The sequence below is a fragment of the Hermetia illucens genome, chromosome 3 (assembly GCF_905115235.1).
Source record: "Hermetia illucens chromosome 3, iHerIll2.2.curated.20191125, whole genome shotgun sequence".
Classification (NCBI taxonomy): domain Eukaryota; kingdom Metazoa; phylum Arthropoda; class Insecta; order Diptera; family Stratiomyidae; genus Hermetia; species Hermetia illucens.
In genome coordinates this window covers 177,706,570-177,721,053 of record NC_051851.1, presented here as the reverse complement: position 1 = coordinate 177,721,053, position 14,484 = coordinate 177,706,570, and the positions used below count along the sequence as shown (strand labels likewise).

At 44.8% G+C, this 14,484-nt stretch overlaps 1 protein-coding gene across 1 annotated transcript in view; it reads right to left on the bottom strand.

Moving 5' to 3' along the window:
* The window catches only part of LOC119652355 (neurotrimin), a 39,441-nt gene that overhangs the window by 8,039 nt on the left and 16,918 nt on the right, over positions 1-14,484 (bottom strand). Inside the window, exon 2 of the mRNA XM_038056438.1 lies at positions 1,845-1,942. Within this exon, the coding sequence (XP_037912366.1) occupies positions 1,845-1,942 (98 nt within the window). The remainder of the gene's footprint in view (positions 1-1,844; positions 1,943-14,484) is intronic.

Below are 14,484 nucleotides of genomic sequence, written 5' to 3'. Positions count from 1 at the left end.
ATGTGGTCAGCATCGCCAAGATGTGAACATCAAGACTTAAATGCCAAAAGGCAGTCAGTGCCATCGCAGCACTTACAAAAATGTTGCCGAATATTGGTGGGCCGAAATACTGTCGGAGGCTGCTTCTAGCTGGAGTGGTGTGTTCCATCCTGTTCTACTCTCAGAAACGGAAGCAGGTGAACTCGGCTTACCGGCTGATGACTTGGAGGGTTTGCAGTGCTTTTAAAACCACATCAGATGAGGCAGTATTAGTAGTGAGAAGCATGATCCCTGTCGACATTCTGGCGAAAGAAATGAGTGTGCTGTACCATGCAAGACGTATGGAGGGGCATACAGAGCGTAGAAATGCGGTAAGATCAGAGTCGTATGATCTCTGTTAACGCAGGTGGAACGAGTCTTCGAAGGGTCGGTGGACGAACAGGCTCATTCCCAACATTAGGGTGTGGCTTGAGCGGAAACATGGGGAGACCAACTAGCACATTATGCAGTTCCTTACCGGATAGGGTGGTTGCTACAGGCAGTATCTGCACCGCTTTGGGTTAGATGATTCTCCGAATTGTCCTAGATGGCCTGGGTGGGATACTGGAGGATCCAGATATCTTTCACTGTCCAAGATTTGCAATGGACAGGAAAGAACCTAAACCAAATATAGGGCAGGAGCTTGAGCCCGGAGAACTTAGTTGCGGAGATGCTGACGTTCGGGGAGAGCTGGCTTTCGGTTTGCTCCGTCCAAATAATGGAGGAGTTGCTGAAAGAGCAAAGAAGGAGGAAAGTCGAAAGGAGGAAAAAGACGAGTGCCTAAGGGCAAAGGGTGGTTTTTATTGGGTTCGTATCTGACACGTGTCCGTTGAAGCCCCGGCATTTGTGCGCCGGAGCTGGGGCGGACGTGTTTTTCTAAGATTTTCCACCTCCATGTACGAACAAAAGACCAAAAAAAAGTTAGCCACTTTAATCTGTGTATTTTCAGCTGATATTGGATGTATAAGAAGGGACCCTCTAAGGACATTGCAGAATGGTTATAACTAGGCGAGGTACATGTACTGTTCGATGATGTCCTTATTTTGGGAAATTTCATGACGATTTGAGTATGACAAACAAATAATGAACTTATTTCAGTCCTAGAGTAAATAGACAGGACAGAAGGGGTATCTGAGTTTCAAGGATATTTTGTTGGTTCGTTCAAACTAGATTGGTTTCACTGAAATGAGGAAAATTCGTCTTGTACTAGGTCAAAGTGAAGGTGGTAAACAGGATAGTGGTAAGCTTCCAGACAGGTTAGGGCAGGTGGGAAGGGATCTTTTGTACACAATCAAGGAGCACTAGACTAGGATCAACTAATTTTAGAGGTCATATTTTATTGGAGGTAGGAGGGTTTTCGTGGAAAAATGGAAGCTTGTGGCGAATTTAATTCGCAGAAATATGAATAGTCATCCATAATTTCACGTAGGCGTATGTTTGGGAGTTCATTCACCGTAACCGCACCCCGTTGTCCCCATGGAATTCATAGATTGCGCTGACTTTCTATTAGGTACTGCAAATAATGGGAACTTCTGCGAAATTAAGATTAGACTTGATGCCTGAAGGTTTCGTATTTTCTGGGAAATTCAGGCTCCACAATTTTCTTGCATGCGTGGGTGGAACCAAAACACATTATTCAATATTTAAAATGAGGTTCCATAATTAGCTCGATAATTTGGCAAGGATATGACTGAGCACCTACGAAGCACGGAAGGGCAATGAATATTCATGTTCCCACTTCCATGTTACACATAATTATCAAAATAACTCAAATAATACACATGACATGGGGGTTAGTCTAGTGGAAAATAGGAAGCAGGACTCACCTTAAACGCCACCAAATCGTGGACTTTGCACGTTAGAAATGCATCCCTTCCGACAGGAACTGTAACATTGACAATTGGGGCGGTGAATGTTGGGTCAGCTGAAAAGAATAAAACACGAAAATTCATAAAATACTGAAGATTCCTTCCTCCATCGTTCAAAGGCGGAATTGTAAACATTCAACCTTTCGCCTGATGTCTTATTATAGCGTTAAATCTCCTGGAAAAATTAAATTGACGTGGATTTTTTTGCATAAATAGCGTCTTGGGGTTGGTAGTCAGGCGTCCATTCGTCTAGTTCCCGTGTAAATTATATCAGCATTTTTGCAAACAAATTTCTTATGTCCAATTAACATTTATTCGTGAAACAAAGCAAAAGGACGTCGATCTAAGTCGTCCTATTTGGAGATAATATTTCGTTATGTTGACTGAATCAGAACTCAGGCTATCTTGGCCTTGGCTCTAGTCAGGGTACTTTTTGAACTGGCATTGGACTCCTGTCGTATTTTATAGCAGGCCCGGAGGGAGTGATAAAATGTTAACGTGACATTTTAAGGTAAATATCATCGGATTCGGATGTGAATTGAATTGAAATGAATTTATTAACGCCGATGCTGGCAGGCGGAAAATACTATTAAATCGCGTGCCTACTCCGGAATGGAGTGCGTTCAGGTGAAATCTAAATTGTGGCCGATGCCAATGTGTCTGCTTTAATTTGATGGAGACAGAAGGAGGAGGAGTTAGTGTTTGGTCGTAAAGTTTTCAATGCCGCAAATAAGTATCGTTGTTGATTGCAGCGATAGAAAGGAATTTCCATTCCAATGCACATTCCACAATGGGGGTGGTTACGGGGTTGCGATCTGCCATTAAAGGTATTTGCCAGCGTGTTTAGGACTTTTGGAATTTTACAATATAAATTTGGATTCCTTGAAATGGAGAATTTACTTGCATCGGATTCCTTTCTAGGATACATTACAATCTGGAGCTGCAGTTACGAAGGGAAGCATAATATATCCAACGCATAATTGATAATTTTTTAAAATGCGCGCCACTCAGTTAGTTGATGTCATAGTGGAGCGCTAGTGGTCTCGTTCAAGAGGGAATACTGTGAAGTTTTGTCCCGACACGGTTCAGTCGCCATCATGCGTTGGAATAGTGAGGAGCGTGCCTTTGCCGTTGAGGTTTACTTTTCAAGCGGATGTTCGGTTATTGTAACACAGCTTGCATTTCGGAATCGCTTTAATTTAGCCCCGTTGGCTCCCGTCCCAGACCGCAAATCAATTGTTACATGGGCCACTACATTCAGACAAACTGCAAGTGCGACAAAAGGAAGAACTGGAGTCTCTCGGCCCGTTAGATCACCTGAGAACATTGAAGCAGTGAAAGCGTCAATGATGTGATCGCCACGGCGTTCTGCGCGCAAACACGCATCTGCCCTTGGACTATCCGATCGTTCTGTGAGAAGAATTCTTCGTGATGATCTTCATTTTCATCGCTATAAGATGGCGATAGTGCAGGATCTTTCAGAACGTGACTTCAATTCTCGGATGAACGCGTGTGAGCTTCTTCTTGATGTCGTTCCCGAGGGTGCTATTGTTTTTTTTAGCGATGAAGCCCGTTTTCATTTGTGTGGGTCGGTTAACAAACAAAACATGCGCTACTGGGCTGACACGAACTCTCGAGAATTGCATCAAAAGCCTTTGCATTCACCCAAAGTCACAGTGTGGTGTGCAATTTCCTCAGCTGGAATTATTGGTCCCTGGTTTTTTGAGGAAAATGAGGTTACAGTGACAGTGAATTCGGACCGGTATGTAAACATGCTACAGGATTTTTTTTTGCCATGGCTAAAAAATTTGAATTTGGGGGACACTTGGTTTCAACAAGACGGTGTAACAGCACACACTTCAAGAGCATCGATGGCTGTTTTGAGGGAACACTTTCCAGAGCGCCTTATCTCAATTAGAGGCGATTTGGAATGGGCGGCACGCTCTCCCGATCTGTTCCCTTGTGATTATTTTCTATGGGGTTTTTTGAAATCCCGTGTTTATGTGAACCGTTCAAGAAGCCTACAAGATTTGAAGACTAACATCCAAGAAGAAATTGCCAACATAACACCTGCTATGCTAACAAGTGTCATGACAAACGCCAGAAATCGGTTTACGCAATGTATGGAGAATGGGGGACGTCACCTAACAGATTTGATCTTCAAAACAATGTAAATAAAAACTTTAGACATGTACCTACATTATAAAAAATAAATAAATATTTTTCGATGCATACAATAGTTTTTATTGAGTTTTGAAAAAAGAATGTTATGCTGCCGCACCCTGTATTTTGTTGTAAGTATTGTGATGTTTGTGTGTTCAGTGATTTTTTTAAATGGATCGTACGAAGGGAGAAGAAATGATCACTTTCAACCCCCCGCACTCCCCACGTTTCCAAGAAATGTCAAAACTAAGACCGGCTTCGAAAAGTACTAATCGAGACCTTTAATTTGATACCCCACATGACTATATATGATGAAAAAAATGTTTACACCCCCCTTTTACATGTATGGGGACCCCTCCCCCCCCCCTTAAGTTCAACGTAAAAGGATGCAACTCACTGTATGTGTGAGCGTTCACAGTTCCCACCTTTCCACCAAATTTGGTGTTAATCGCTACAACCGTCTCCGAGAAAAATGCGTGTGACGGACAGACGGACAGACAGACAGACAGCCACGTTCGAATCTGAGAATCTCCATCATAAGCGAACCATACAGACACCGTCACGGTGGCATATGGGTCAAAGATTCGACTGGTGGAGCGGCGATATGGGCTTGCGGTCGACAGGCCATACAATGTACTGCAAGTCAGGCAGGCAGTGGCTTCGTGTGGGCGAAAATAAGTGGTGTATATGTATATAGCTGCTTCGCCCCGCCAAGTTTGACACTGTCTGAATTCGAGCAAATGCTTGATAATCTTGTTCTCGACGCGAGGGGACGTAGTCCAAAGGTGATTGCTGGTGATTTCAATGCTTGGGCCCTAGAGTGGGGTAGTAGGGAATCAAATGCTAGGGGGCGCAGTTTATTAGAAGCTTTCGCGCAGATGGGCATAGTTTTGGCCAACGAAGGTGCTGTAAACACCTTCCAGAAAGGGGGGTGAGGCTCGCTTGTAGACCTGACCTTTGTCAGGCCTTCGCTGGCGCGTGGTATGTCCTGGTGCGTCAGTGAACGGTACATCCACAGCGATCACCAGGCAATCTTCTTTGAGATATTTGTCGAGCCACAGGCCAAAGAGCTATCATGCCCGAAACCGAGAAAGATTTCAGGCTGGTCTGTAAAATCTTTGGATGAGGAGACCTTCATAGAGGTGTGGTTAGATCAGCCTGATAAAGCAGGCACCTCTACGGAAAGAGCCGTCCATCTGGCTCAATGCATTGCCAAAGCGTGTGACGCGTCCATGCCTAGAAGGTGTTCATTCCCCAGTAGAAGACCAAACTACTGGTGGAATGATGAACTGACCGGTCTTGGATCAGCTTGCCACCGAGCCAGAAGAGTGGCTCAGAGGGCGGTAGGTAGAGTCGAACAGGGACAAAAAGAGCGCGCCTATAAAGCAGCCCGCCAAAAACCTCAAGCTCGCCATCCAGCGAAGCAAGAGGGAGTGCTTTAAGGAGCTCTGCTCAGAAGCAAACATAAACCCGTGGGGGAATGCCTACAGAATCGTGATGGGACGATTCAGAGGCCGTTCATCTCCGCAGATCACAGGGGTTATTCCCCCACCAAGAGGAGAGTACCGACACATTCCAACCACCTCTGAATGTGGCGGCAATTCCGCCAGTCACCAGAGACGAGCTGTTGGATATCTGCGGTAGAATAGGAGACAATAAAGCGCCGGGCCTGGACGGAGTACCGAATAAGGCCCTTAAGCCTGCCGTGAAATCCAGACCGGACATGTTCGCTGAGTTGTTCGAAGCGTGCATGTCCGAGGGGATATTTCCAGTGGCATGGAAGCGGCAGAAGTTGGCACTTCTGTCTAAACCAGGTAAACCTTCAGGTGAACCATCCTCATATCGACCCATATGTTTCCTGGACACGGTGGGGAAAATGTTGGAGCGGGTAATCTATAATAGATTACTCCCGGTTGTTGAGAGCCAAGGCGGCCTTTCGGATCGGCAGTATGGGTTTTGTAAAGCCAGATCAACCATTGATGCCATCAAATTGGTTACTGGCTTGGCCGAAGATGCAATTCACGGAAAGGGTAGTACCAGCAAATATTGCGTGGTAATAACCCTGGATGTGAAAAATGCATTCAATTCGGCCAATTGGAATCTAATACGGAAATCTTAAGCGAAGGTTGGTATTCTCGCCTATCTCGCTGCTATCGTCGATAGTTATTTAACTGAAAGGAGGCTCTGGTATGACACCGATGACGGACCCCAGGAGTACGTTGTTTCCGCGGGTGTCCCGCAGGGCTCCGTATTGGGCCCACTACTGTGGAACATCATGTACAACGATGTATTTATTCTTCTCCTCCCGGGGGAAACCACAGTGGTGGGTTACACTGACGACATAGCACTGGTTGTTGTCGCAAAGCATCTGGAAGATGCTGAGTTATACTCAAGTGAGGCAATCGGTGCTGTTAAAAGTTGGCTAAAGAGCTCTGGTCTGACACTTGTGGAGGAAAAAATGGAAGCGGTTCTCATCACTAAGTGCCGGAAGAGAAATTACGCCTGTATTCGAATCGGGAATCATATCATCACTTCCAAGCCGACCATCAAATACTTGGGAGTGGTGATAGACAGGAAGCTTAGCTATAAGCAACATGTGCGGTATGTTTGCGACAAATCATCCACTGCAAGTATGGCCCTGGCAAGGATGATGCCGAACATTGGAGGGCCACGGCATACCTCTAGGTTGCTTATAGCCAGGGTGGTTACCTCGATCATGCTCTATGCAACCCCAGTTTGGAGGGAGGCGTTGTGGATGTCAGGAAACGCCACCAAACTGAGTTCAGTCTACAGGAGGACAGCCCTGAGGGTATGCTCTGCTTTCGGGACTGTCTCAGATGATGCAGCATTCGTCATCTCTGGAATGATGCCGATTGACATCTTGGCAGATGAGATGGCGAACATACACAATGCAAAGCCAACCTCTTCCTCATCGCGGACGAAGAAGACTGAAAGGGAGAGATCCATAAATAGATGGCAAGAGCGGTGGGAACGCTCGGGAAAGGGCCGGTGGACTCACAGGCTCATTCCTGCCATCAAGAAGTGGTTGGAGAGACGACACGATGAGGTTAATTATAATCTCATCCAGTTTCTCACGGGACATGGAGGATATCTCCAATAAAAACTATTTGCCAGCGTGTTTAGGACTCCTGGAATTTTCCAATAGAAATTTTTGAATTTGAATTGGAATTTACTTGCATCGGATTCCTTTCTAGGATACATTACAATCTGAAGCTGCAGTTACGAAGGGAAGCATAATATATCCAACGCATAATTGAAATCCTTCTAATGAAAATCTTGATAACCACCCCCTTCCTAGACCATACATATACACAAGAAATCCACCCCCGAATTATCGTATAAATGTTCCACGTAACGACACTATAACCTGCCAATTTTTTCGACCCCTTCTTCAACATTATTGAAACTTCGATATGTTTTCTTCCTGTGCCCATATCCCCCGATGTCGTTCGTACATTTTTAACAACTTTGTAACGGCCGCGACTGAGTCAAAAAGCCAAAAGTGTATTTCGATTGCGACCCCCAAATGCAAACAAAGCCACCTATAATCATATTTTTAGCATGCAACAATCAAATTACATGATCGCAAATTATAGGCCTCATTTGGCGAACGTAAATGTTATATAGGCAGGAAACAGAAATATGCCTGCATAATGAAATCGAGAAACAGGACACCCGGGCTGAAGGGATTGGGGAGGAAATGTCTTACAATAGTTGGCGGTTAGGAATAGGGTTAGGAATTTTCAGAACTCTGATAGGGGATGGAAGAAAGGGAATTCTGTCGTGAAATATGCACTTGAAAATAGTAAAGACTAACTGATGTTCGTTGGGGGAGTGGGTGATTAGAGGTGATTTCCACATTATGCATTTGCGAGGGAGTTAGTTGGGATGGTTCAGTTTCATATGTGCCTGGTCCTAGTTTTGGGTGAATTGAATATAAATCCTTTCTTTTATTACATTTTTTATTGACATTTATTAATCATAAAGCAACACAAACAATATTTTTTTCTGGATAGTGTCCCCAATGCCTTGCACATTTTTTTCTAGCATTTTATTCCTTCTCCTAAGGAACTATGAGGACAAGTTCAACTAATTGTACACGCGATCCATAACTCAACAAATCCTCCAGTTACTGGTGCTTCTTACAAGGGCGCAAGACAAGAATAACAAGGGGGTGTCGATCTTAAGCTCTCATACAAGAAGGTTCCTAAGTTTTTTTCTCGGGTTCAACCTTCACCAACATCTTTCTACGCGGCTTGGCCTTGCCATGAAGAAAGATGATTCCCTTCTGATAGGGATATACCATCTTTCGCCTTTATAGATTGGTCTGCCATCGCAGAACCTCATTAGTGGGAAATTGGGTTGCAAGAGGAAATAGTGGAGTGAAACAAGACTCTACACCAATTCCTTTTCCTATCAGCTCCAAGCTTGGGTGGTCACCATCAAGAGTAACGCTACTCTTTGCCGCAAGACTCGGAAAGGAATGCAGATAGTCCCCGGATTAACATTGATGTTTGCAGTGCAAAAGGCGAAGGTAAAACGTAGCAAATCAGAACAGCAGTTCTTCCACTGGGAGAACCCATCAATTATCTGTGTGCTTCAAGGAGAGGCGAAATATCAACCCAAAATATCAGGGCTCTGATACTTGACCTTAAGTTCTCCTATATTACGACACTAGAGGTGAAAAACGCCCAAATGTCAAGTGACAAAGTCACGCGAGAAACGCAGGTGATACCTCCTAAACCCAAGGAAGGTAAGAAGGTGGGATAAAGGGGTAGGGATGGTATTACTGAACGCTTTGGTAGCCAGCAAGCGGTCAAAAAAATCCTTCTTTACCGAAGAAAGCTGAGTCGACAAAAGTTTTGAGTGAAATTGATTCTTAGATTATGGCCTCAAAATTGGTAACGGATGAAGCATCGGCCACTCGTAAACCGGAGAAGAAGATTCGTCCGAAAATAATCATTATTTCCAAAAAGGAGATATATCCTTTGCTTATATCCCTCGGAAAGTGAAATCGAATCCAAAATTGACAGATTTGGGTGGTCCTGTAAATCGTATCAGGTGAACGCAGAAAGGGGATCTTATGTTATAGCTAAATAAATCCAGGAAAAATCAGCGGATAATTTGTATGGCCAGGTAAAAAAGTGGCCTAAAAAAAGGAAATAGCAGCTTTCGGTTTTGTTGTCAAAAGGAAGCAAAAAATCTGGCGGTCTGTCGTCAGATAGCCCAATATGCCTTATAGATATTATACAATGGGGAAGATACAGGAAATAAAAGGGCTTTTTCCGAGTTTGGATTTAGGAAAGGTCGCTCCACCGTTGATGCAATAAAGGTGGTGGTAGACACCGCTGCCATTGTCATAGACGCGGAGAGATGGCGATGCGGGTCAAAAGACTACTGCGCGGGGGTCACGTGGGACGTGAAGAAAGCTTTCAAGTCAGTAAACTGGTCGGCCATCAAAACGTCCTTCATCCAAATGTACACTCCACGCTACCTGAGAAAAATAGTGTCTAACTATTTTACAAACAGGGAGCTAAAGTACGAGAGCAAGAAACACAGAAATGACTATCATGTCTCAGGTGGAGTCTCCCAGGGGTCGGTACTGGGTTCATTCTTGTGGAACATCATGTATGATGGAGTTTTCCGCCTGCACTTACCAGAAGAGGTCAAACTAGTAGCTTTCTTCGAAGATATTGCTATGGTCGTAGTTGCAAAGCACATTCACGAGATTGAGGCAACAGGCAATGAAGCAATCTGCAAGATCAAGAGTTGACTCGGACTAGTGCTTGCAGATCACAAAACAGAAATCGTATTGGTAACAAACCGGCATAACACTTCAAAATTCGAGTTGGAAGCCTGACTATCAAAAGCAAGGAGGCGGTGAAATATTTAAGTGCGATGCTCGACAATAGACTCAAATTCAGAGTACGAAAAAAAAGGCAGCACATTTCCAGACAGCACTCATGTGAACGCTGCCAAATATTGGCAAACCCAAGTACGTCAGATGGATATTGCTGTCTTGAGTTTTAGGCCAGTCTTGCTCCATGCCGCTTTTGTATGGGCTGCAGCATTGACGACTAAGGACATCAGGAGAAGGTAGATATCTTTGCTGAAGGGATGTCACGAATTTACATCAGGAGAACGACAATCAAAAAGGCTGTGCAATTGATCAAGAGCGAGGAAGAGCGATAGGATAGATCAACGAGAAGCCAGTGAATGCATAAGCTGATTCTGATCGTTGGTATGTCGGTCAATCATCATCACGGAGCCTGTAGTTAACAGTTATCACAATTTCTATCTGGTCACCCTGGGTACCGCAAATATTTACACAGATTTGGGCATGATGGCGCGCTACCATGCCCCTGCCCAGGCGGGGAAGAAGACACAGAGCGCAATATTTTATTTCAGTCGCTTTGTGGGGTGGAGAACCAATATTCCGAGCATGTCGAGGAGACAATTTTGGCTCGAACAATGAACCACGTGCTCAACAAGGTAACGGTATTGATGACGATGAACTGCGAGCAGATGTTGAGTGGAATACATCGACAAATTTACGATGACTTGCTGAGACAAGAAATTGGGAAAGTGAAAAAACTCATTCGATGGGTTGCACATGAATTAACCGAAAGAAACAAAATTCCTAGAGTAGAGTTTTCTTCTTCATAGCTAATGCGACATATAAAGGAACCGTTTTTGAAGAGAATTGTAACTTGTGATGAAAAGTGGATTTTGTGGTTGAATGGCGGAGAAGCTCCGATGCACCAAGCAAGAGCGGAACTACACCCTAAAAAGGTCATGGTGACTGTTTGGTGGACTTCAGAAGGCGTCGTTCATTTTTCTTTCCTGAATCCCAGTGAAAAGGCAATTGCGGATTCCTACTGCGCACAACTGGACGAAATGCAAGCAAAATTGCGTTTTAAACAACCTTCTCTGCTGGATAAGCATGGACCAATTCTGTAACACGGCCGCATGTATCCTGTGACCGTTCAAAAGTTACTGGAGTTGCAGTACGAAATTTTGGCTCACCGCAAATATTTTCCAGACCTTTCACCAACAATATATTACCTTTTTTGGAATCTGGGAAACAGAGGGGAGAGAGGACATAGGTCAGAGGACACAGAACAGAAGACAGAGGGCACAGAGGATGGAGGGCAGAGGCAGAAGCAGAGGACAAAGGTCAGAAGACAAAGGGCAGAAACCAGAGGACATACGGCAGAGGACAGAGGCAGAAGCAGTAGACAAAGGACAGAGGTCAGAAGACAAAGGACAGAAACTAGGGGATAGAGGCAGAAGCAGTGGACAAAGGACAGAGGTCAGAAGGCAGAGGACAGAAAACAGAGGACAGAGGACAGAGGACAGAGGACAGAGGACAGACGACAGACGACAGACGACAGACGACAGACGACAGACGACAGACGACAGACGATAGACGATGATTCAAGACCGAGGACAGGGGATCGACGACCGGGGACCGGGGACCGAGAACAGGGGACAGAGGGCAGAGGACAGAAAAAAGAGGGCAGGGGCAACAGTAGAAGGGAGAACAGAGGAGGAAAGACGACAAAGGACAGAGGTGCAATCCACCATAATATTTCACAATTATTTTGAGGATATATCATGGGGCGGAGCCGGCTCACCGTGGCTAGACCATTTTTTTTCTATACGGTGCTCGTAAGGGTGTCTTCCTGGTCTTTTAGCGCTTTCGCTGTTTGCCCGGGATAGATCCGATCGTCGCATCCCAATCTTCCTGGAATGCTAGTATTTTCCACACAAGATTGAGAAGAAGTTGGGAATATTAAATGAGGTGTCCGATTTAAATATGTTTTTTTCTTCAGTCTTTGCCCCATTCACAGGCAGGGTCGGCTCGGTTACTTAATTTTATTGTACCAAAGGCCTGATATGGATGCAGTCGTGAGGCTATTAAATCCCCATCCAGCGTATAAGGTCATAGTTGTTTCGGCAGGCCTTTTTTTCGCTCGCCATCGACTTCGATGTTCAGGCCAATATTGATGAATGAATTTTCGTTAGCGTGAATTACGTGACCATACCATCGAAGACGCCTCTTTCGCAGTTTTTCAAAGATCGGTGCAACCCTATATCGATCGCGGATGTTATCAACGCATGTAGCGCACTTGTCCAACGCAACATCTTCGTCTCCATTACCGCTAAACGTTGTTTATTGTGTTTCATAATCGGCAAACTCTCAGAACCATAGAGGGCGACAGGGCAAACGACATTTCGATAAATTTCAGATGAATCAGCTTTGAGTCGTTTGTTGATACGTCGATCACAAAGAACACCAGTCGTGAAGCATCACTTCATCCAGGTTGCACTAATGCGTGAAGCAATTTCAAGTTCCCATTGGCTGATAGCATTAACCCGAAATATTTATATCGTTAAGTTCACTGCCATCGACAGTGATGGTGCCTATTTCATGGGGATCAGTCGTCCAAAGTTCAGTTTTATTCAGATTTAGTCGGAGATCGTGTTGCATGAGGCGGTCATTCCAATTTTTGGACAAGTTGCTCGAGATCGTTTTTGCTATTAGACACTAGGAAAACATCATCTGCATAAAGCAGTGTATAAGGCGCTGGACAGTGGATGTCCCGTGTGACAGTGTAGAGCTAGGATATTCCTCATGCATCATGAGGAACTAGGTGAGATTATAACTGGTCTGCCTATGATATCTCTCCAGGAGCTTTCTAATGCTAGGGATCAACCCGTGTGTATACTGATCCTTTTTAGAGAAGCCTTGTCGTTGCAGCCATCTATTGGAGGGGTGGATAGGTGGACTTTGGAAATGTTGGCGTAACGTGTAAGAAAGGATCAATCCGGAGAAGTTGACTGCTGCATTATCTATGCCGATCCTGAATATTCTCTAAGGGTTTTTTTCTGAAGAGCAAACTCAGTTTTTGTGTCTACTTAAAACAGCAGTGCCACTTCCCGAATTGGGGCTGTATGTAGTAAGATGTATATAAATCCTCTTATGGTTTGTTTTTCTTGAGCAATTGTTAAGCCGACGCTCTTTGATCAAGCTTTAAGGAGGCTGATTGCTTTGCATGTATGTAGGTTAACATTCTCGATATGCTTTGCCTCCATAACCAGCGCTGTGTCATCAGTTTAATCCCATGGAATATTAAGTACATCATTGCAAATGGAGTTTTACTACATGGGGTGCACTACGGAACCTCTGGGACACCTGCGAGGACAACGTACTCCTTGGGTCAATCAGTGGCGTTATATCAGAGCCTTCGTTCTTGCAAGCATCTATCAACAATAGTAGTAAGATACGTGGGAACACCAATTGTCGCTAGGTACTTCTGTATAAAGCTCCAATTGGCCGAATTGATTGTAGTTCTGCCGAACGCCGCGTAATATCTGCTCAGATTGTACTTTCGGTGAAGCCATTAACCAATTTAGTGGTATCGATAGTTGATCTCGGTTTATGGAGTTCATACTGTCGGCCTGAAAAGTCTCCTTGGTTTTCAACAGCTTAGAACAATTTATTCTAGGTTATCTACTCTAACAGTATCCTTAGTGTCTCTGAGAGGCATATGGGTCTACAGAATGACGGTTCGCTTGGTGGTTTACAAGTCTTCTGCACCATCACCAATCTCTGCCCCTGACCTGATGCAGTAAGAGTCCCTCTGGACATGTGCGCTTCGAAAAACTTAGCGAACATATTCGGTTCGGACTTCACGGTAAGCTTAAGGGCTGTATACCCTCCAGGCTCGGAGAAGGTTTTTAGGAGCTCATCTCTGGTGACCACGGGAGTTGCCATTCGTTTGTCATACACGCTGACTTTTCTCAGAAATCATTCTTCCCTTTGATGCGAAATTTGGTGAGAAAATTGGAATTGTGAACCCCCACGAGAGCACCATTTTACGTTGAGTTTCAGGAGGGGGTTTCCATACAAATAGGTCTAAGACGGGTGTTACTAAGTAAATTAGGGCAAAGACTTCACAAGGTTTCAAAAATGCAGATTATCAATCCCTCAAATTCCGACTGGAGTGAGATAGTCATGGGGCGCTTAACACTGGATACTTTCAAATAAAGATGTGTCTTACTGCCGTATATTTTTTTTTTGGGGTAGGGTAGGTGAATGCATTTACGCACACAGTGTTGGACTCCCGATTCGGTACGTCGTCGGACTATCAACTAAACACCTCCCCATCGTCAGAGAGCTAGCCTGGAACCGTTTGTCACATTACTTCGGGCTAGTCCCCGAACTCTCCCGCCTTGCGGAGCTTTCAAATCAGGGAATTCCTTTCATCAACGGGAGGGGGGAGGGGAGAGGGGGAAGGGAACTGTCAGTTCAACGAACCCCCTGCCATCCGGCTCTTCCACCGCTCGAGTTCTATCTTCTTAGCAACGAGAAGGGCCCGAACGTAATGGGCAACATGGTTCCACCTGT